The following is a 24,191-nucleotide window of genomic DNA, read 5'->3' as shown; positions in this document are numbered from 1 at the left end:
TTTGAAGAGACAGAAAGCAACATAATATATGAGTTCAGTGTTTAGTCTTCTGCTAGCCGCAGAGGAGAAAATGCTGGCCATTTGTTGGAATGACAGATCACATCTACAGAAGAGTGCAATAATTTCCTAGACATAATTTTGAGACAATTTCAGCTTGGCAGAGAGCATCAACATTGGACTTATTTAGATGAAACCGACTGACTTTTCTCTAACAAAATTGAATGAAAAATAATGAATGGATGATCAGATGGATATTATCTGTGTCACTAAGCATGTTAGGCTATCAGAGACTTGAATTTTATGTAGTTTTAGCTTCGCTTCTCTTTTTGTAGAACCAGTTTTGAATCTATGTTACTGGACCCTTAATCTTTGTCCCTGTTATAGCCAAATTAAGCATATACCATGGTGGGGTGTCTGACTTTCAAATACAGAACTCATTACAGAATCAGCAGTGCAAGTACATGCAACCTCAAAACAATACAAACGAGCACCGAGATCATCTTATGCTTATCACCAGTATGTTTTCTTGTTCCTTACTTGTACCATTATTGGTCTAATGAGACCTAATAAACCTGGATGTTACAATGGAAATACCACAGCAAACAATTTTGCAATCTAGGAAATCTCAGAAATATATTCTTTAAGGCAATAATTTTAGACCTCAGTATTGCCAAAGCAGTATGTCAGAAAAAGAAGAAAAGAAGAAAAAAAAAAAAAAAAGAGAGAGAGAAAAAAATAAAGAAAAAAAAAAAAGGAAGGAAAGGGGAAGGGAAAAAGAAGAAAGAAACTATCACATCTCAAAACTAGAAGTGAACAGTGACTAAGTTATTGACCAAAGTTTTCAGATAATCTTTTCTGGAAGAACAGCCACTATGAAACATTTTCTCCACTCCATCACCTTTTTTAAATGGAAATGGGTATTTTCAAATGATAGTCTGATACCAGTATCTCACACTGGAAAGAAACACAAAGTAATTCCTTGTGTTAAAAATAATAAAATAAAATAATAAAATAAAATAAAATAAAATAAAATAAAATAAAATAAAATAAAATAAAATAAAATAAAATAAAATAAAATAAAATAAATTATCCTGAGTGTTCTGAATGTCATTTCCTCTTAATTTTACCCTGTCAGAGAAAGCTTAAAAAAAAATCTAGAGGCAGGCTTTTAGATTGTAAGGTAATTTAGGTGTCTTGTGAGCGGAATACTCTTCTCACTTAATAAAAGCTGGAATTCTGCTGGAATACTCTTCTCACTTAATAAAAGTGAGAAGAGTATTCCAGCAGGCATTTATAAATACACATACTGACTTCAAATCTAGGGTTAGTTATTGAAGAGACTTGAGGTAAATTGAAGGCCATCTTCCAGCTACTCCATACCAAAGTTATATGGGGTTATAGAAAACCCGTAGCAGAATTAATGCTCTTCTATCTATTTATTGGCCCTGATCAATTCAGGAAAGCCTTTTGAGAGAGAAAGGGAAGAGGGAACACGAGGAATTTAAGTAGTAAAGTAAATAATCCAAACTCCTGTCAAAAATCAAGTCCTGTCAGTTGAGCACTTCTTGTCAGTTCCCTTTTTATCTGAAGGGGCTCACTTTTTATCTGTTTTAAAGAAGGCCTTATAATTCACAGCTGACACTACAGTGAAACATACACTTTCTTAGCTTGTACAGAGCATCCAATTAGTTGAGGTATGCTTTTATCTCCAAGTTTCTCTGTTGTAAGATCAGCTATAAATCTCATTTGTACTCCAGGCTCGTTAGTCCTTCTTTTATCCCAGTTCTTGCACTGGATAAGCCAAGCAATGTATATGCGAAGTCCAAAGGTTCATCTGGATTCAGCCCGTTAAGCTTCTTTCTACTCCATCACTTCCCAGACATTTTTACAAGAAGGTACTTGGAATAAAAAAGAACTACTGCTGAAAACAATTACTGTCATACTTTGTAAAACATGCTAGAAATATAGGGCTAAATAATGCAAGGCATTTAAAAACACTAGTAATTAAATTATTAAAGAAAAGCAGGGAACACCTCTTTCCAGTGGAAAGAGAAACACTGGAAAGCAGCACGTTCTGGAGGAAGGAGGGGAGTTAATCTTCTGGGAGAAGAATAAAAGCTAAGTGCCCATAGTCAAAGAGCAATGCAATACATACTCTCATGGAGAGAACATATGAAACATGACCCTGAGGTTCAGGAGACTGCTGTCATGAACTACCTTTCTTGGTCACTGTTTCTCCCTCCCCATCTTCCTGTAATTGTAAATATGGTAGACCTGTGCGGTGTCAAGAGTTGGACTTGATGATCCTTAAGAGTCCCTTCCAACTCAGGATATTCTATGATTCTATGATTCTATGGTGACAGGCAGCACCCGAGGGGGTTTCCTGAGACTACGCAGGGCCTTCCAGATCTCTTTGCAACAACCCTAAGCCTTGTGTGGGCATGTCACCATGCGCACCCTTTCCTAGTTTCTCTGTGGGAGAGCACCAAGGCTGTAAGTTGAAGAAAGTGCTTTAGTTTGACAAGATGACTGTTTTCCTCCAATGAAGCACAGAATGGGTATTGTCTCTGAATGAAAGCTCCCTGCATTTATAAGCAAAAATTTGATTTCCAAGAGCACTTTTTATTCTTCATGTCAACAGATCTTTGCACTGCAAACAAAGCATTTGAAAGGGAAAGTTCCCTTCAAGATTTGATTTTCCCACTCAGACCAAACTTGAGGAAGGAGATACAGCATAGTATCATATAAAGCTGTCAGCTGGCATGAAGGAAGGTGAAGCCTATTATACGGTAGATATTTAGAAATTGTTCAAGCAAGACATACACAGTTTCATTTTTGCTCATACAAACATACACTGCTTCCTTCTAATGTTTTTATACCACCTCTACCTCTGGCAACCCAAGACTCTTTTCACTTCGGAGTTCTGCAATCATTGCTTGACACTCCCAGATGTCTGCCTTCTGTTTGCTCAATTCTTCATGTCAAAGCAAAACCGGTGACAAAGGCTGTTCAATTAAATCGATAATACTCTACATCTGCTTTTCAGAGACCAGAGAACAAGACATTATTTTCCCTGGGCACCTCCCGCTTCCTACTGCCTCAGCAGGAATACTCAAGCAGGGCAAGCTATCCATAGCCAAGTACTTTCACCTCCTGATCCCACAGTGAAATGCAGTGACATGGACACCTCACAGTGTAGGCTGCAACCGATAGCAATTAAAGACACCTAAGGCTCTCATTTGATAGTTACTATGGAAACTTCAGGTCTGTCTTAAACAGGATGACTCTTAATCCAGTCTTTTCAAAGAGAAGCTGAGACTTTCACACTATCACTTGCAGGGCACACCACATACTTCTTAAAAAACTTCAGGGCCATAATAATCAATCAGAGGTATTTAGATGTGCAGTGCATTAAAACTTCCAGAAGAGAATAGACATTTGAATAGACATTTGATGGAGGTAATCTGCACAAAAACTTTAAAGAAAGAAAAAAAAAAAGACAAGGAGAAAAACGCATTTATCTACACATGTATTCAGATTAATGACATGAGTAGTTCATGCTCAGCACACATTTTGCTGAAAATAAAATATTACTGTAACAGATCAGAGTGTATTACATTATTATTCTCACAAATATAGCTGTATCATTGCAGTTAACTTACCAAAATCCTGAAGATCTGTTCTTGCACCTGGCTGTTGAAACGGATGCACCACTTTTATCTCCACGGGTGGATAAAATGATGGTTTCAGGCTAATTGTGACTACAACTTTTCCAGTATACTTGTTGGCTCTCCATATCATACCAGATTTCACCTCTGAATAGTACAGGTGGTCAGCAAAGAGAGACATACCAAGCAACTGATGTCTACAACAGAAAGAAAACAACATGAGATGGCACATTACCTATCCCCGTCTATTTACTCACTATACATTTTCTGACCATTGAGTTCAGTCAATTTGCTGTCAATACCTTTTATTTGTATTCCTATATATATATCTTATGTCATCTTATATGAATTACAAATATGAAAGTCAGATGAAGTGCCAGAGACAGCCCCAGAGCCCAGAATCCTGCAGATTTGCAAGAAACACCTGAAAAATGGTGGGTGCTTCCCACCAGTTACATGAACTGGTGTTCCAGACTGACCCAAATGACACGGAAAGCCTAGGTATCACCCTGCAGCCTGTTGAACCCAGCAACTAAAATGGGCACCTGCTTTGTTGAAGGATTTAGGCCAGGTAAGTCCCCCCTGTTTCTCAGTTTTCAGTGCCCTCTTTGATGGGCATCCCTCCCATCAGGAGCGCACTCAGCCAGGCAAAGGGGAGCAGAGGGGTACACGAAGGTTGTATAGGGCATTTTCACCACATCTGCTGACGTTTACTGGAGAGCCTGAGCACCAGGCGTTCTCCAAGCCTCCCTGACCAGCAGCTGAGGAGGACAACAGGCTTAGGGAAGGATAGGAAAGACCTGGTGGAGCTCAGGCTCTTGAGCACAGCTCAGACACCTGAGCTGACCTCCTGTGACCTTGGACAAATCATTTAATCTCTCTGCTTTTGGCTCCTCTATCTGCAGAAAAAGGCCACTAATAAACATTTAGAGGGGATTTCTGAGGATTAAGTGGTTATCATTTGCTAAAAGCTTAGAAGATGGAGTATGGAGTGGCAGTATTATCCCTGCAACAGTGTCTTTTTTCCATTTTCAAGCCTGCAGTTTTAGATCTACAGTTACATGTCATTTCTGCTACACTTCGTACTCCTCATGGTGCTATAAAATGGAAAAATAAAAGTCTTCTTTTTATTTGGATACCAAGGAAATGAGCGTTTTATTTCTGACAAACTCAGAAAAACTCACCGGCCAGAACTCTGAAGCAAATGAACAGCTCCCCCATCGTAGTCACACGATCCAATATGGGAAATCTCCTTCCCATGGTCATGCTGGATCCAATAGAGCCTTATGTTAACCAGGTCTAGTGAGATGGTCTTTATCTTTTCTGTGGTTCTTAAAATATTTCTCACATCACTTCCATTGAGAGATGCTCGGTATATACTGGAAACTATGCCGTCAGATGACCAAAATAACAACCTGCAGGCATGTTTGGGAAAAAATATATGTATATGTTTACAAGATCATATCACTGCTACACATTCCTTATTTAGTTGCTCCTGTATACAGCATTTTTCAGTCTTACCACAGTGCTCCCAGAACCAAAACTAATCATAAAGCAAAAGGCTTTCTCAACACACATTGACCTATTTCAGGAAAACCCCATATAGCTCTCCCTTAACATAACTCTATTAAGAATGGAAACGTTTCTGACAACAAAGCATTGTCTGTTTAATGGAAGTACAGTTACCACTACAATTTTGCTACAGTTGTTTTCTTGTTTTTTCAAACAAGTTTTTATCAGGGACTCTGTGACTCCGTTCAGGAAGCACTGAGATACTTGAAATTTATCTCATGTAGGTCAAGCAGGAATCAGCCCAGCTTAACCATGAAGTGCTATTGTCTCTCTCTCTGCTTTGTTCAGCCATGCAGTCAGTGAAGGAAACTGGAATAACCTCTCAGATCTGCAGGGGGCTCCTGCAAACTTAGGAAAAGGCACGTCTTTGAGGCAGCTATGCATTGCCCTCTGCCTCTGGGGAGGAATCCATTTCCAGAAACTCTAGTCCAACATGTCACGCAGTGGTACTTAACTTAAAAATACCATGTCTATTATTGTTTTCATTTCTTTCTACCTTCCTGCTGGTTATAGCAGCCAGACTATGCTGTCATTAAATTAAGACAGTCAAAATACAGCTCCAATACCCAAATCAGTTATGCACTGAAGCTACTTTTAGCTCAGGTTATTCGTGGATCAGAACCCAGATTTACTGATGTGACTGAGGTTAGCAACAGTTCTTCCTTCCAACATGGCAGGTTATCCATCATTATCATATATTTTATTTTTTAAGGTTTGGGTTTAGATTATTTGCTTTAGTCTCTTATACTTTTGCACAAAAACTCCAGGAAGCTTTATGTCTTCACAAAATTAAAAGATTTATGTGTATGAAACAGTGTGCCATAAATTCAGTTTTTCTATGTTTATTTAAACTATTGTTATAAGGCCAAAAAAAGGATTAGATCTCACTGGTAAGGGACTGTACTAAACAAGTAGGAAGAATCAGTCCTTGTCCATGGCTTTTCCTCACTTCTACATGGCCTACAATTATCATATATTATTAATGTATAGGCAAAAACATATGGCCACAAAACCAGTCCAATTTTCTACTGCCATTTTTAAGCACTTCAATAATATCTAGTTACATTTCTATAACACCTGCTATTAAAGAAATCTCAGTGATCAGGAAGGTTGGATAAATGCTAGGATTCACTTTTTATTAATAAGGAAACTAAGAAACAAAGGTGGTCTGTGCACATCTTTTGCAAGTCAGCATGTGGACATAAAATGGTATAAACAAACAGGAAGACAGAAGAAAAAAGATTAGAAACCAGCTTGAGTAATTTCCAGCATTTATCTTCTTTGACCTCTCTTTCCCTTTATTTTGAATCCTAACTTTACAACATTCCTAAACACCATTCTTTCTCTCTATCTCTCTCTCTCTATATATATATATAAATCTTACAGCTATAGTTGCATTATTAGTAGCAAAATAATCTTATCACTGCTAATAATCTTATCCAGACCCATTCTTTGAGAAAAACTGTTATTAGGGTGTCAGTCATATTGACCTTCATTACTTAAAGAGTTGTACATATTTTAGGGAAGATACTGTTGTCATCAGATTTAGTGTAGGTTTATACCTGCTGGATAAAACTTCTGCTTTTTATTTTTTAAATTCACTTCACATTAAAAATAGAGCCAGTAGAGTTTGCATACAGGCAAAGTGCACTAGGACATAAAAATGATGTTAGACTCCTTGGAGCCTACTTTCTTCACAGTTCATTACTGGCTTACTGGTCTTTTAGTAAGCACATAAGTACAGCTTCAGTGCTTGGTCAATCACACCTAGGTGAATATATGCACTTGAGTCTCCACAAACTTCTGCATGAGTTCAGCAAATACACTCTTATAATGCTATTTGTAACATGTCTTTCTGTGGCATTTGACAGTGAAATTAAGGGCCTGTGAATATTTCCAAAACTGGTAAGTACTATATTAAAAACAAATCAACAATATGTATATATGTAAAGGCTGATGCTCAGGTCTTTAAAGCCTACCCAAATGACAAGACTCCAATGAATACTACTAATATTACTATCATCAGAAAACTATTTTATGTATAAATGCAATATGAAAATACACGTCTTAATATTAAAATACTTTTACACAGTGCAGAACAAGCTTACTGCAAGTTAAAAGTGGCAACAAAAATGTGATTTTGCTGTACCATAGCATTTCAAAGTCTTTTATTTTCACAGACTTGAAGAGATTTACACTTCAAGAGAAATTAGCATGGAGAGAACCACTGTGAACATTCATATTAATAACTTCTGAGGATGCAACAATTCTTATTTAGCCATGGTTGTCACTGCAAATGGCTTGAAGATGAAAGAAGCATCTTTATGAAGGTCAAATTACTGATAACACAGAACAGCAACTCTAGAATCAGAATCAATATTGAGAGCTACTGAGGAACAAAGGAAATAGGAACTTTGTTTTTCCTGAAAATACACTAAATAACATTCTAAGCATGCCACATTTGGAGCACAAGGGACTCCCAGCATTTGCAGACATCATAGCCCTTGGTGCTCCAGTTCTTGTTTCTGTTGCCCTGAAACTTTCCTCTCATTGAGAAATGACCAGCACTGCTTCTTTTCCCTCAGCTGTCCTCACTAGCAAAATTCTCCCTGATGACCAATAGGTATAGATTCTGCATTAGACTTCTGTGGGCTTTTCTCACACATTTCTCTGGTTCTCTCATAACTTGTTAATATTTTAGCCTATTTTGTCAATGGTCAAGGAGGTATTGGAATACAGATAACACACTGCACAGAGTATCCTTAGAAACAACAATCATATTACTTAACATATTTTGAGACCATTTTCATGAAATTACTAACCTAGTTAAAATTACCTTTGCTCTGCATCAATGGTAATCTTTGTGGGACGACCAACATTTCTTAGAATAACTCTGCGTTTCTTCCCATTCATGTCTGTCGCTTCTATGGTTGATTTCTGTCTGTTGGCCCAGAGGATGTCTTGATTTATCCAGTCAATAGCAAAACCTGAAATGCCTTTGTCTATGTAACACAGTCTCTGTAAACAAGCAAAAAGCAAGTTTGCAAGAAGCATATGTACTAATCTAAGCTTGACTTTCAGTATAGGGACTACTGTGCTAGACTGAGGCTTCCCATCTCATTCCACTGCCTGCTTCATTTTCTCTCAGACCTGTAGTTATTTCTCTTTCTTATTCTTTAATCACTTTCATTTGGTCTTTGCACTTATACATACCGCTTCTGAACCATGTAACTCCCTAAAAAAGGGAAAACTGTTCTCCATCAGTGACACACTGGACTAATCTTTTAGCTACAACTTCTTCCTGCATTTCACAAACTAGGAAGTACCCAGACCTGCACTGTTACAGATGGGGGAAAACCTAACACACTTGTGCTGGACCCTGATTCTTAAAAATCAGCATCAAATATATCAGTTAAGACTCCACATGGGTACAACAACACTTGAAAACTCTCCAACAAAAGAAGGCTCTCACAGCACTAAAGTGCAGCAACAGCCTGTCTTCCCTTTTAATCAGCCAGAGGCAATGAACTGCACAGTTTTTTCTGAACAAAAGACGCAGTACTAAAAGAAGCATTTAGGCAACCATAGAAACCATTAAAAGATTGGAGAAAAAAAGAGTAGGATTTCAAGCACATTCCACTCATACCATTTGTGCCAGTTTGAGTTACAGTAATCTGGAAGACAAATTTCCATAACAATTAATTTAAACCTGATAGAAGTATTATTGTCTTCAAAGCTTGGGTTTGTCTCAATATCTTCCCCTTCATTTGATCCACAGAAAACACTACGTGTATTGTGAATGTGAGTAAAACAGCATAGACTCAGGACTAGAACTATTACAACACCAAAACCTGTTTAATTAGTCTGAAGTGACAACCAATGAACAGGAACTCCAAAACTGTGCCTACAGAGTAGGCAGTTTCTTTACAGGGTTTTATGCCCAGTAGCTCGGAAAATTTCAAAGAACTGATAACTTTACCTCTCGCTTTGTGCCAGTGAGGTGAATTCTTTGCAGAAGTCGTCTTTCTGAGTCTACCCAATACACTTTCTCTTCTGTATAATGAAAATCCATAAGTGTTGACGGACCAGCATCGGCCACCAATCTTTCGTGATTGGTCCCTTCAGTGTCAATTCTAAAGATGGCACTTCCATGGCTGAAAAGTAGGAATGGTACAGGGTCTGGTGTGGAGAAAAATAAATAAATAAATAAATGAGAAACTAATTACTAGATAGAAGTTGTGCTTTTGCTACATTACATTAAGTTCTCATCAGTATTATACTAGGCAAAGTTCAGGATCTAACCATTTCTCTCATATTTAATGATGACTTTCCAAACACATCACCGAGTGTCAATATGATGTAAACATAATGGTCCCTTCACATTTATTGCTGAGAATTTTTTAGGTCAAAAATATGAGTAATGTAACTGAGACTGCAGAAAAAAGTTATTACCACTAATTCCAAACCCTATAGCCTAGTCAGAGGCTAGAAGAGCCATCACATGCATGCCAGCAGATGGTGGAAAAATTATGCCATGGATGTATCTCCAAGACGAAGACCAATTCCAACTATTGCTCCATAGCAGGAACTTTTCACAGAGAGATGGGCTGGAGTCTCACATTAACTGTCCAAACAGGGAAACTGAAGATCCCAAGGTAGGGCAAAGGAAGAAGCTACAAACTGTGGAGGTTTCTTGTGACATAAAGGGATGGAGGAAAGCAAAAGATCCTTACTTGAAACTCCTACAGCTCAACAGCAACAACTCATTACAAATAAAAATTGTATTCACACTGACTGAAAGGTATAGGCATATCAGTAAGTTAACAGGAAATATTTTAAAATGAAAAACTCAATCTATTTATGACCCAAACTCTATAAATCAAATTAAGGTTGGAGTGATGAACAACTAGGATGGGCCAAACAGCCTTAACATGGCCTTAAAACCAGGTGGTAACTATGGAAGGAGTTAGTGGGTTATATTGGTTGGTGGGGCTGCAGATTACACTAAACCAATTTAATCAAGTCTTACTTGTTATTTTGTAGGGTATCACCACAGGACAGGGTCAAGATCACCCAGAGAAACTTAACTGCATTTCCAAAACAGAATGTTTTTTGTTTAGGTAATTTGAATATAATGGATAACTATATGGTGTGTAGCAGAGGAAAGGAGTTTTTGGGTAGCCAGCCACATTTTAGTCTTTTCTAATATTATATCTCAAAACACACAGCTCAGTCTTTAATTTACCACTAAAACCACATTCAAAGAAGAAAGTCCCATTATATTGGTAATTGTGGGGAATTATAACCTAGTTGCCTGAAGCAACAGATCAAGGCACACAAAAAATGCTCTAGTCAGGCAACTTTGAAATACAATTATTAATATAGATCCAACAGAATGACAGCTTTAAAACTTATCTAATCACTTGTTGAATTGATTTTCCAGGAATGCAGAAGTAACTCTCTGCTTACCAGGGATGGCCTGCATCCTTGATGACCCTGAAATCAATTTCCTTGCACATATACTTTTGATAACTAAACTCATTTTATTAATCAGTTTTGCAACCTTTTAACTAAGTACCTTCATTATTAACATGAAACATTAAACTCAGCTGACACCATTTCTACAAATTTTAGGCAGGTGCCGTACCTTCACCATGGTTGCAAGGTTCTTTGATGCAACCCCCTTCACAGCAGAGGAAAGGGACCAAGTTTGATTTCTCTGGAGAACAGCAAGTTCTGACAAGCACCCAGGATGTGATTTACTGCTATTCACAAGGACAGTGATCAGCTTTCTGATTTCTATACTAATACACTGGTGTTCATTTGGATTTTCAAGGTATTACCCAGTTATAACAGCTGCTTCTGGGATGTTAGTGTCTCCTTTTTTCTGCTGCTATTTGTTCTGAGCAATCCCATGTGAGAATATTTAAACTACGAAGACTTGTTTTACGTAAATGAATGGTGAAGTGTAGCAAGGTTGATTTATCTCAGGAATTTGACAGCTGTACTGCCAGCATTTTTGCCAATTAGTTGACCAAGAACAATTTTATACTTTGTTTTTTCCCTTTCTGCTCTCTGAATTTCCCACCAGGAGCCTGTGAATGAGGACTGAACAAATCTGACTGCAGAGGGGCCAGCCAGATCTGGGACTTAATTTTATCAGGGGTTTAATGATCAGATAAACAACTTTGTATACCTCCAACAGAAGGATTTATACATAGCATAAGGACAGGGTTCCTTATCCATCACGGTAGCTCCCAATCCATCACTTCTGGTGCTATAAAGACTAGTAATAACTTAAAAAAAAAAAAAAAAAAAAAAAAAGTTGAAAACCTCCAATAATGTATAAAATAGGATTGTGCTTTGAAAGATAACTGAGCAGAAAACATTCTTTAAAAAAAAAAAAAAAAAAAAAAAAACTATTTAAAGGACTAAACCTATAGTTTAGGCAGGACTGAAAAAAAAAAGTCATACTTTGCTAGCACTGAGTGATTCAAGGAGCTGACTGAGGTAACTGTGTTGGCAAAAATTTAGGAGCTGCACTGAATACTTCTGATTGTCGTACATGGCTCCAGAGGCTACACCCAGAGGGACTCAAGTTCATCTCCTTGGGTCAAAAATCTGTCCTGCCATATCCCATCTCCACATTAGGGAGAGTTCCAGGTAAACACTAGTCAGAAAAAGAAAACCTGAACTCCTGGACCAGAAAGAAGTTTTAGCATATCCAGGCAGGAACCAAAACCAGACATTCAGGAAACCAAAATGGAGAGGTGAACTTCAAAGCACTCCCACCTCATATTCTAGATGTAATATAAGGTTACCCACCTCATATTCTAGATGTAATATAAGGTTAAAACAATTAATAAAATCTAACTAGATCTTTTTTCTATGAGTAGCATCAGTGGAGGACAGAATTAAGGTTATTCAGAGACCATAACTATGGATGTTTTCCCCTCAGAAGGGCTAGAAGCTTATAAAATTTGGATGCAGCTTATGTGTTCAAAAATCAATTTAAACTTTTGGGACAATAGGAAAGGCCTCAGAGGAGCACCTATGTTTATTGTGATTATTTCCTATGGACCAAACCAAAAATAAGAGCTTCCTGCCTAACATTTCACAGCACTGTCTCTAACCTAAATACACTAGACAGACATCAACGCCAACAACCCAAAAGAGGCAAGAGTAGCAAAACCTTATGCATTGCCCTCTGTTCCTGGAAGTAGTAAGGACAGGAAAACAGAGAGAGATTTCAGTTCTGAGCACAGAGAGAGAATAGCTTTACTGAATAAGAAGTCTTCATTTGGTTTTGTTTTGTTTGTTCATTCTTCTTCCCACCATTGTGAGTTGGGACCAGACAGGCATGGCTCACTTCAAAATATAATGCCAACTGCTAAATAAATCTAAGACTCTAAAGCTCTGTTTTAATTGCCAAAAAGAAAATGACCTTACCATTCGCATAGCAAGACCGTTTGTCAATATCCAAGGTGTAGCCAGGCAAACAGGAGCAGATATAGGACCCTGGCACATTGATACAGGTTTGGCCACAGGTTCCCAAACCACCTTCAAGGCATTCATCAATATCTGAAATGTGGTTTTGAACAAATAAGGACAACTTGATGAGCAAAAACAGTACAAAGTAAACAGAAGGAATACCATTGGCATAGAAAGCTGATAACCATCTGGTTAGAAAATGTAAGTTCTCATCATGAAAAGAGGAAAGGAGAATATCTGTATTACTTTATGCATTGGTCTCAGGATCATTTTCCTTGCATTGTCACATGCACAGTTATTATACGTAATTTTTTTTAGAAATTACCGTTCTCCCTAGTGTCTGGACACTCTATACAAATGGTCTCTGATTGCCCAAACATGGGAAACAGACTTATCTCGTAAACAATTTTTGTTATTTGCATTATCCTTTCCTATGCAAATGCTGCCTGCAGCTGCTTCCTTCTATTGTTATCCCTCTTTCCACAATAACATTTCTGCAAATAACTACCAAATTTTGCAAAACAGCAAAGCTGCAAACAGACTGCCACAACACTGAGCTCCACCTTGAGCTCATTTCTGAGTTCTTTTGTTTAAGTTTCAAAAACACATTCAAAACAGTAAATAAATAAATAAATAAAAGAATACTGCTACATTCTGAGAGCAGTAAGCCCGAGGCAGCAAACAAATAGCAAAAAAAAAAAAAAATAAAAAAAAATAGAAATTTGACTTTTAACTGATAGATTAAGCTAAAGCCTTTGGAACTTAGAAGATATTTGATGTATTTATGGTGTTTTATTAGAGTTTGAGACAATAAATATGATAAGGAAGGACTTCATTTTCCAAAAAATGTCACCGTTGAGGAGCACATTTTACACTAAGGGAGAAAGAAGTTGACTCCTTTGGCAGTACTCAGCACCACAGATGACTGGCCTGGAAGGCTTAAAGAAACTTCACATCCAACTGAAATCGAATGGATCTGATAGTAGCTTCCTGAGGTTCTTGGCATCTGGAGTACCATACCCTTGTGTATTTCTTGGACAACCACTGTGAAGGATGCTCCGAGGAGCAGCTTCTCCCCTGCCCAGGACCTATTTGATGTCAGTGGCTTTACTTATGGATTTTGTCATTAACATAGATCTGCATTTGTACGTACAGGAAAAAAGGAACCAAAATGAATTCTTTTCAAGAAACACATTTGATTAAGTCACTAGACAACACTAGATCGTTATGAGAACTACATACATGTATTGGCTTATTCTAAGTATAGCTTAGAATAATTTTGCTCTTCATTCCTGGTGAAGACTTATATCAAAGTTGTTAAAGATTGTGGATGTTTTACAACCATTTAATGTATCTGTACAATTTAGGGAATGTTTCTGTGGCATTTTCAGAGTTTTTCTACAATGCACGTTCCATATAGCAGATAACAACAGTAATTTAACAATATGTAAATAATAGCACATAACAAAACAATGTGGCAACATACAAGATGTAATCACACCATGTCCAACTGATTTTTGTTGATCAGAGTACGAAGGTAAAGCAGAAGCACTTCCAACAACTTAATTCCGTAAAGCACTTTAATTCTAAACCACAATCTTCTTCACACAATCAGCTTTCAGGAGCATATTTTCCCACACATACTAGGGCTGCACATGCCATTCTCCATGGATTAAAGGAGTAACTCCTCCAAATGCCCTCCAGAAAGGTTTGAATGGTTTAGAAGTTTGCCAGTGGGCTACAGAAACACGGAGTTCTAGGTTGCCAGTTTAAAATCAGCCACTCCTAGCTGACATTGCCTGGATGTCATTAAAACCAAAGAGCTCATTGATAGCTTATACAGGAGTGCTTTGGTGACCTCAGCTCATTGTCACAGCTGCTGTCAGTGTTAACAGAGATGTGAAGGAGTCTATGGGCATGAACACGGCTCGCATCTCGCCCTGAAGCACTGGTTTTTGAATGGAATAACTGGTTGACCAAGCTGGATGAACAAGGGCAAGACTCGGCTGATGAAGGCTATAATATAATTCATGTCAGTCAATATAACTTTTATGACAATAGCGGCCTGTTAAATAAAGCTGATGTTACTCCTTTGAGGAAATCACAATTATGGGTGCTAAAGGTAAGATTATTAAAGACAGAAGTCATTTGAAAAAGCAATGTGAAGCACCAATGAAAGAACTATTATTCAGTCACAATAAAGAGTACATTAAATAAGAATAAAAAGATAGGCCTGACCTGCAGATTGTATCTGGAAGACTGCTTACTCTAAAGAGGATTGGCATTCATTCTAGACAAACGTCTGACTGCTTAGCAAGTTACAGGACAAGAAAAGTCAAATCAAAATACATATACACACAGGAGAAATGAATGACAGTGGGGAAATAATTTTACTTCTGTATATGGCAGTGGTCAGACTATATTGGAATGCTCCTTCTATTTCTCAGATACAGTTTGTTCAAGAATCTTGAAAAATTAGAAAGTGGATACAATAAGAATAAAAAGCATGATTTGAGAGTAAGAAAAATAACTTTTCAGTGAGACACAAATATCTGCTTAGTTTATCAAAAACAACTTTGGGAGAGGGCTTGTTCACTTTAATCTTCTGCAGGAAAGACTTAACAAGGACTGGTGGCTGAGCACTGAAGCCAGGGAAATCAATTTAGAAATTCAATTCACATTTAACGCAAAATGTGATTCACTAAGGGAACTAGCTACCAAGAAAAACTGTGAAGTTGTGAAAACCATCAGTGGATGGTCTCCAGGCAAAGCCAGAATGGGGAGACATGTTTTAACCAAGCACAAGTTACTGAGCTATGTACCAAGGTAACTGGGCAATGGCCTGTGATTTACAGGGAGGGCTTTTCCAGCATTAAGCTATATGAGTCTACAAAACTAACATTTTGTGAAGGCCAAAAAACAAAAAACAACAAAAAAAAAAGCCTTAGGAGAACTTGACCATAAAACCATCCATCAGGTGAAAGTAGCAATAGTAGCAATGCCTTCACCTGCATGCACTCTTTGTGCCAAAGCGAGGCACACAGTCGCATCCTGCTGTGGCTGTTTTACGTCTCCTGGCAACCACTTCCCCCAGTGGGAACTTTACCCTGTGAAAGAAATCGGCTTAGGGAACACAAAAGCTGTCTGCAGTGCCCTGACAGCCAGTTCTGAAAGGAAGAATGAGGTTCTGCTCAGTTCTCAAAGGCTTCTTTATGCAGAAAATGCCTTGAGAATCAGCAAAAACGATGAATCATGTCATCATGATGTTGGCAGCCCTCAATGACTTTGCATACAAATATGCCACTTTGTTGAGAGTCCTGAGAAATGCTCTGATTGCAGAAGGTGAAGCATTAGTATGCCTGGCAGGGACACAGAGAAACCACTGGGAGCCAGAGGCCGCCTTTCATTTGGCCCCGAACACATAGATTATATACATAAAATATACACATGCAGATACACACACTCAAACAACCTCACTCAAACGTGGTTCCTGTGGAGTTGTACTGGGAATGAATTCAATCTGCTATACCCAGCCACCACCATAATCTTTTCAACAAGGTTGAACACGAAAGTTCAGCTGGGTTACAAAGAAAGCGCCCCACCCCTTCCGTCTATTCTGTTAATGACAGACAGATCACACAAAAGAAGAGAGACAGAAATGGAAAAAGATGCTCTGGCTACCAACTGGTCACAATAAGATAGAAATAGCACAGCTCAGTATCTCTGCTCCCAAGTTCTTAAATGAGATTTAAAGTACAACCTAATCACTCTTGGTTTTTGCTAGGGTAGAGGCTGTGGAGTGCTTCTATACTGTGGTAAGAAATATAATATGAGTGCAATAAGGTGTTTATCAGCTCCTTAACTCTTCCATTCTGCATAGAGCAGAATCAAATTTAGAATTGAATTCAAATTCAGAAACCATTTGTAAACATTTTGAAGGAAAATGGAAAAAAGATCCCATAGTACTATGATATCATTAGTTTTCTACCTTTCTGAACTCAGATCTCAAGAGTTTGGCCACTAGAATGGGAAAAAAATACACTTTTTTGTTGTTGTTGCTGTTGTTTTACCTTATAAATAAATTGCATGCATAAATCAGTAATTACTCAATCATATCCAAGGCAAAAATTTGAAAAAAAAAATGTAGTTCTAGTGGACCTCTACTTCCCAGATCATGTAGTTCACCTTTCAACATAGTGTTATTGGCTTGCCTTTCAAAGATGAATTTCATGATGCTGTTATCTGTCCCTTTTTGAAAGGCATCAGCAAATATTGTCATCCAGCTCCAGCAGGTTTCATATTAGATACTAGAAAGTAGATGGGTTTTGCTCAAAACAGAACATAAGATTAATATCTGCTATTTTCCACTGAAAAAGACATTTTTTCATTTCCAATGAGAAAAACATTGATGAGTCTTGTAGTATTAGTCACTGGCCCTGGAGTCTACTCCTCAGCCCACTTCACAATTAAACTTCATGTGTATTATGATGCCATTTCTGTCATTTCTTGTGACATATTTACCCCCTTTCTATTTTGATGCAGTTTTTTACATCTAAGGATAGTATTTGTCCACTTTCAGCTGGATCCAATTTCCAGAGAATTCAGTGGGAATCTTCTCATGAATTGGCCTTTGGGCTCAGACCCATGTTGAAGAATTCCCTTCTGTTATTTGGTAACAATATTTTCAACCCTCTTTTCCCCAAGGCAATGGAATACGAAGTGAGCTAGCTGGAAGACAACTACTGAAAACAAGCAAGCAGACGTGCCTCGACTGCAGCTCTTCTGAAAAACAGGGTTACAGTGGGGTTTCAAAAGGATTATCCCTAAAGCTATGTCATGACAGGGGTAGACAACACAGCTCCTCATTTCACTGGCTCTTATTGCTCTTTACGCAATACTTGCAGGGAAAGGGTAGCTGTGAATCAGCAAGGTTTTGACATTTCATATTCTTCAGAATACAACATAAGAGGTCTTAGCAGTGTGTCTTCAGAAGGCTGTATGAAGCAAACTAAAACCAGGACTTGGCTAACTAAGGTGAAATTAAAGATGTAATACAAATATGAATAATTTAATATTCCATAAAACCAGTGTCCTATGACAGGAGAGTGGTGAACAGCAAGAAAGAAAGGAGGAAAGCTTGAGACACAGAAAGAAGCATCTGACTAGAAGAGCAGACCTTAGCTGCAGTTGTCACCTTCAATTGCAGCCTTTAGCTTTGTAGGAACGTGTAGCATGCTAGCCCTGAAGAAGTGACAAGGGCTGATCAGATTATGTCAGAAGTTAGCAGAGACCTGCAGAATTTAAGGATCTATGGTTAGGTACAACTTTACTAATGTGAGTTGTGTTTGTTTGGTTTTTACAATTTTGTTTTCTGATTTTTAAATAACTATCTTTCTTCACCATGAAAGCTTACAAAAGGAATACTTAAAGTCAGCCCTGAAGCCAAGGTGCAGTGTTTTTATATATTGCCTCTCAATATTCAGAAAATAATATATTTACCTTGGGTAGCCCAGGACTAACAGGCACTAGTGTCTAATCTAAAATCAGTAATGTGAGGGGCTGCTCTATGGGTGTCTTCAGATAAACATTTTTTTGTTGTTGTTTCAAGTAAGGAAAGCATCTATATACCATGAATGAAGTATATTTATATATATACTGGTATTTATACCAGTACAAAATATAGTGTTGTTAAAGCAGGACATCAGGAAGGGACAATCAACTACTTCCAACAGACATAAGACCCATCCCCTGGTGTACCATTTATGCTTAGATGGCCAAACAGCTTAGAAACAGAAGCTGTCCCAGTATCAACTGTGGATGCATCTTTACCTTGTAGGAAGAACAACTGTGTGGCCAAGACTATTTTTCTTTTAGAGGTAGAAGGTCTTATTTTCACTAGAGTCTAGGGAAGATAAGTCATTGAATGGTAACTGAGTCCCCAGTCTTTATAACAGCTTAAAATAAATGATTAAATCAAGATGACAATGTCAAGAATTGCAGAAATGCTTCCAATAGTATCATAAATTTTTGATAAATGGATATGCTCATGCACCAGACTAGCCTCGTTTTGACCTCATGATCTGTTCTCCCATACTTTGTCTCTTATAAACCGTGCTGTTCTGGGCTATGTGCCCCTCTCCCCCCCTCAAGGCCTTTCCTCTCTTGGCATACCAAGTCAGGATTCAAATAATCTCTCTTAAAATAACTATATAAAATTATGTGAAACATTTAGGGTTGGATTTCACTATCCTTCCACAGGATGAGAAGGCCTTTGATCTTTGAATACCCCTAGAAATAAAAGGAACTAATTAAGAAGTGAGATATTTAACAACGTAAGAGGAGCAAAGCCTAGACCTTCATCTGTAGTGGTAGTATGGAAAAAAAAAATCTAGAAAAGGTAGAAAAACACTTCACAGCAAGTGTTGCTTGTAACAGCTCTCTTACAGGGAGCAGGCACCTTCTCCATTGAGGGTAGCCCTTAGGGCTGGCAGGATGCCACCACGGTCACGGACGACACAGAGCACTTTACAATTGGTATACTTATTACAGCTCACCAAGAACGGTAGCCAAGCCACAGTTCAGCTTGCTGTCATTGTTCACAGTTCAGCAGTATGAGTCATGTCTCCCACTCACCACTTTTATCCCCACTATTACCTTCAAAGCCTGCCCCCAGCTTCCTACCACTTGCTTCCACTGCACACCCTCCATCGCACGTAATTAATGAACTAGAATATCATACGTCCGGTCTTCTGGTCAGAAGGGAACTTGAACATCAAGCACCCTGAAGAAAGAGGGGAAATCCATGCCATCAAAGTATCCCTTAAGTTTGATATTTCACTTCAAACCTTTTCTTAATCCCTTGCAAATCTCTAATAAAAAGGTACCTTAGCACACCTCATTTTTCATTTATTATATGTTACACAAAATAGCTCATAGCAATGTCAGCTCTTACTCAAAAGACTACTTCTATTACTATTTCTTACACAGTTTGCTGAGTTACTGTCTCTTCAGTTTTGGTGCTTTACCTAGAAACCCCCTCAAGTCTAGTAGAGCAAATGATATATCTAATTTTCAACAAAAGTTGTCTCCATTAATGGAAGACATTAACTTGCACATTAATTTGCAAGTTAAATCAACTGAATTTAAAAAATAATAATAATCCCGTAGCTCTTTGAAATTCAATATTTAGAGTTCATTTTGACCCACAAAAAAAGCCAACCAATATACTTCGTTTCAGGAGGACTGTCCTATTATACATGAGGTGTCAACTGGGCAACCCAATAATGTAGAAGTCACAACTAATGTACATCCTAATTAGTTCCTGGAAACCAGGTTCATATCAGCAAATAACATGGACCTATAGAAAGGCTCTGTAAAGTGCAACAATTGTTGAGGATCTGGCATACAGACTGCATATGTTTCAGTGTAGGGTTATGGAGAACCAGGTGTAGCCCGGTTCTATGGACCAAATGGCTATCAACAGCCATGGGAATAGATGCTCTCCTAGGGTACGCCTTCTGGTTTATGTTGGCCTAAAGGGAACCCAGTCCATGCACTCTGAGACTACTCCATAATGTTAACACAAGCATTAGTAACAGGCAGCAGTACAGAGATTTGTTTCAGGAAGGTGTTCCTCATTTGAATTCAAGCATCAGCATTGAAGTACCCTAGGTGTGTTTGGCTCTCTGACAAACCTTTGGTCAGGTTTGTCATCTGTACACAAAAAACGGCTAGCTCCTCCCCTCTCAATACGAGGGCATTTAACACGCATACTTCTATTTTCTGCTTACAAGCTGGTATTTCTTGGCAGAGCACACAGAGGAGGCACCTGTTATTAAATCACTGGAATCATGTCAAGAACTGAGTCAGGGCCTCTGAAGCCCAAGCAACTAAGGCAAAAGCATTGACTCCAAGTATTAGGTCTGTTTGCTAGGCTTCCAGGGAATTTCCTCATCTCCTGCCCCAAAAGATCACAACTTCACTGGCCCTGGCTTTCTAAATAAATAAATAAATACAAAAAAATTGGCCTTTAAGGTAGCAGGGTGAACAGAAAGGTTCTGTCATGCTTTGCCTTACACTTGGTAAAGAGTAAGATCTGCATTTCACATGTTCTGAGTCACTGAAGGATCATTATACCAATAATAGCGTCATCTCACTCAGATTTTAGCACTACTGTATCAAACACATCAGTGTTTCACGTATTGTATGAGACCTCATTATACATTAGCACACATCTACACCTACCTGTATGAGCACAGAACAAGTAGTTTTTAAAATTATCAAGCCCACATTGAAGCATATCCCAATACACATATAAAAATATTTAAAAGTACTCTTTCTTTATAAATATAGAAATATAAAATACACCCATGCACAAATTATACACATATAAAGGCACAAATACATGTGTGGATGTGTCAAAAATAAAGACACACTAAAGTTATGGAAAGGAATTTTAGTGACTAGCATTCAGTTCAGATCTCTTAATGATCATATAAATCTTTATCCTGCTTTCTGATAGTAAAACCGACACACAAGTGACTGATTTTTGAATAGCAAACTAAACAAAATGAGTTCTGTTCATTATGAGAAGCAAGGGATACTGAAAAGTTGCTTTATCAATTCTGCCAGTACAACACACAAGCAGTCTGGTTAAAAAAGACAAAAAAAAAATAAAATTAACAATTATGAAATTCAATTAAGAGAATACAAATGCTGTTTTCTTATCTGTGAATGGTCAGCTACTTACCTATACAGGCAGAGGTTTCAGTCTTTAATCTGTATCCATTAGGACAGTTCCAGTGCTGCAGAGCTGAGAGGCTGACAAAACCAATTTTAAAAACCACTGGCAAAAAAGCAACAAGGAAGAGAAACATAATCTTGAGGGTTTTTTTAAACTGTCACTAGAGAAGAACTAGCTTGTACGCAGTCATATCCAGGACAAAATGAACATGTGTAATCCCAAAAGGTTTCTGCAATCTCCCGCTTTACACTCAGACATCTTATCACAATACCAAGTTTTATCTTTGCCTTGCTTTTCTTGTCACTTTAGTCCTTACTGTGTCTGACTACAACCTTGAAGAAATTCCTGGGAGATTTCTTCCCCACACACGTCGTTTTCTCTCTCTCTCTCTCTCTCGTTTCTTTTTTTTTTTTCTTTTTTTGGAAGCCAAGTATGAAATGCCTGACACTCTTGCCACAAATTTAACACAGCTTAAAAGCAACACTCGCAAGGATCACTGTGATTTTCCTCCCAACAAGCAAAGCTGCTGTTTAAATCTTAAAAGCAAAGAATTTAAAAAACTTCACCGCTGCTCTCAGTGAAGTACAGGGAGTGAGATCTCCAGGTACCGTCCTCCAAAATGCAGTTGCTTTTTACGTACCAGCTCGGACGGACTCCTCTTTGCTTTTTAAAGCTCTGCTTGCCCCACCTCTTCTCTTTTTAGTACCACTTGAGTGAACCCTGTGTTTGCAAATAGTAATGTGGTCAGTTCCTTACTACAGGGAACCGAGCCAGAATGCTGATACCCAGCCACCCATAATAAATACAGCCTATTTAGAAAGGCAGCCCCTCATGCTTGAGAAGTACCTACAGCGTGACAGCTAAGTTTTATTTCTCATGGACTGCAGCCTAATTTATACTTTGCCTGTTCAATCGTGACTGATTTTAATATCATCTGATTGCACTGATTTTAATATCATCTTGTGTTTTTACCACCTGAAACAAGTGTTGTCTTTAAAACATTCTATGCAAAAAGGAGAACAAAATAATCCTTCCAGTTTCTCCAGTAGTGGGAAATACAAATTGCCTTAAGGTCAAATTCAGATCTAGGGTACATGTCGGTGATTCTGATATCAAAGAAGTTGCAGCCACCTCTCTCAGGTCTGAATTTGGCCTTTCTGCAGTTCCAGGAAAATACCTGCTGACAGAGACCAAGGTGACTTGTTATGAGCCTGCAATTTCCACCCACAGCCCAGTCATCTGTATGGGCACATCAGTGTTGTAGGATGCTACTGCTGTGGTGTAATGCTTTTTTACACCTGTTTTGCTAGTGTATATGCACTAGAGAAATTCCAGGAGCATCAGTCTCCCAAAGCAGGCACTAATGCAAGTAATTTGCCCAATTTTGAATGTGCTGAGATTTAAGCAGGTGTTTAAGTAGTTGACTCCACTGGGCTTTGTTGCACTAACTACTGTAATGCATTTTGGTTCTCTTGCTTCTATTATTATTATTATTATTATTAATTATTTCCACAGTATTGCACTAGGATAAATGCTAATATGACAGCTGGGAACAGCAGCATCAGACAGTACAGAGAGTAACCTGCAGCTGTGCAAACTCCCTCCCTGAGAATTTCCCCCCCCCATACTGGTCTGAATCGATAAGAGTCCAGACTTGCACTGACAGAAAATAAGAAGCACGAAACCTGATTATAAACTGGGCCGCTCTCCACTAAAAGCAACTGTTTCTTGATGGTTTGGGTCCGTGTGTAGCCACTTTCTGTTTGCTCGATCTTCACTGCTGCAGCTAATGCAACTAATTAAACCCGGACTGACAAATGGAAGCCACGTTTTCATATACTCTGCTCAGAACTGAGTCTCTATTCTGCGTGCTATAAAATCCAATAATAGTAATGTAAATTATGCAGGGCCAGACTCATGCCAAACAATATTTGCTTCTCCAAATAGTTCCCTGGAATACAAAAGGGCAACCAACGGGAAAGTGCAGCACTGCCATCCCATCTAGGATTACAGGATCCTGCCCAGGAACCATGGACATGCCACTTGAGTCTAGTTTGCTAAATTGGCTCCTCCCAACACGATTTTCTTCAGTGTTCAAGCTGGGAGCACGCAACCTGGACAGCTCAGAAGGAATGTCTCACTTCTTTGTGAGTAACCACCAGCAGAGTGTTTGCTAGTCCCGGCACAGCTCTGACCTCTTCCAGGCAAATGCACTGAAAGAGACAAATTCAACAAGATCTCCCTTTCGTATTAAAACCCAGAAGCAATTTCTGTGTTACTCCAGAAGCTCTCACATTCTTAGTTTCTCGTTTACATGTCTTGTCCTTTCCAGACATCTCCTAGAGTCTTCCCTCCCCCCGCCATCCATTTCTTCTTTTTGCCTTTACTCAAAACACGGTCAAAAGCGTGGCCCAGAACTGCTCTTTTTTTTTCTCTAAATAACAGTGAAGAGAGAATTGTCTGACACATCAATACCATGGTGAGCTTTTCTGGAAGAGATCCCTTCTCTGCAGTCAGATGAAGAGTGGTTTATAAAATCATAGACTTCACCATCCTAGAAATAAAGGAATGGTTTAAAAAAAGGCAGAAAAAAAAACTCTTAAGAGGGAAAGTTGTTTTTTTTAACCTTCATGAGCCAAATGGGCCTCTGACCAAACCTAACCCCCAGACCCACTGTGTGATATGATCCAGGCCTGAAGATGTGCATAATTTACTTG

General features: G+C 38.4%; 1 protein-coding gene across 4 annotated transcripts in view; it reads right to left on the bottom strand.

Annotated features, from left to right (window-relative positions):
- EGF (epidermal growth factor) overlaps positions 1-24,191 on the bottom strand; it is a 68,810-nt gene that overhangs the window by 38,637 nt on the left and 5,982 nt on the right. The window contains exons 1-6 of one of the 4 annotated variants that reach the window (XM_068681968.1): positions 21,481-22,134; positions 12,690-12,821; positions 9,220-9,419; positions 8,077-8,258; positions 4,853-5,083; positions 3,663-3,865 (exon numbers count right to left, since the gene is read on the bottom strand). In XM_068681968.1, coding sequence (XP_068538069.1) covers positions 3,663-3,865; positions 4,853-5,083; positions 8,077-8,258; positions 9,220-9,419; positions 12,690-12,821; positions 21,481-21,607 — 1,075 coding nt within the window. In that variant the 5' untranslated portion in view covers positions 21,608-22,134. Of the gene's footprint in view, positions 1-3,662; positions 3,866-4,852; positions 5,084-8,076; positions 8,259-9,219; positions 9,420-12,689; positions 12,822-21,480; positions 22,135-24,191 lie in introns of those variants that run through there. The other 3 variants (XM_068681969.1, XM_068681972.1, XM_068681971.1) reach the window with 3 other exon arrangements.

Source organism: Anas acuta, chromosome 4 (assembly GCF_963932015.1).
Source record: "Anas acuta chromosome 4, bAnaAcu1.1, whole genome shotgun sequence".
Taxonomy (NCBI): domain Eukaryota; kingdom Metazoa; phylum Chordata; class Aves; order Anseriformes; family Anatidae; genus Anas; species Anas acuta.
Note: the sequence above shows the minus strand (reverse complement) of the source record. Positions and strands in the feature narration are given on the sequence as shown.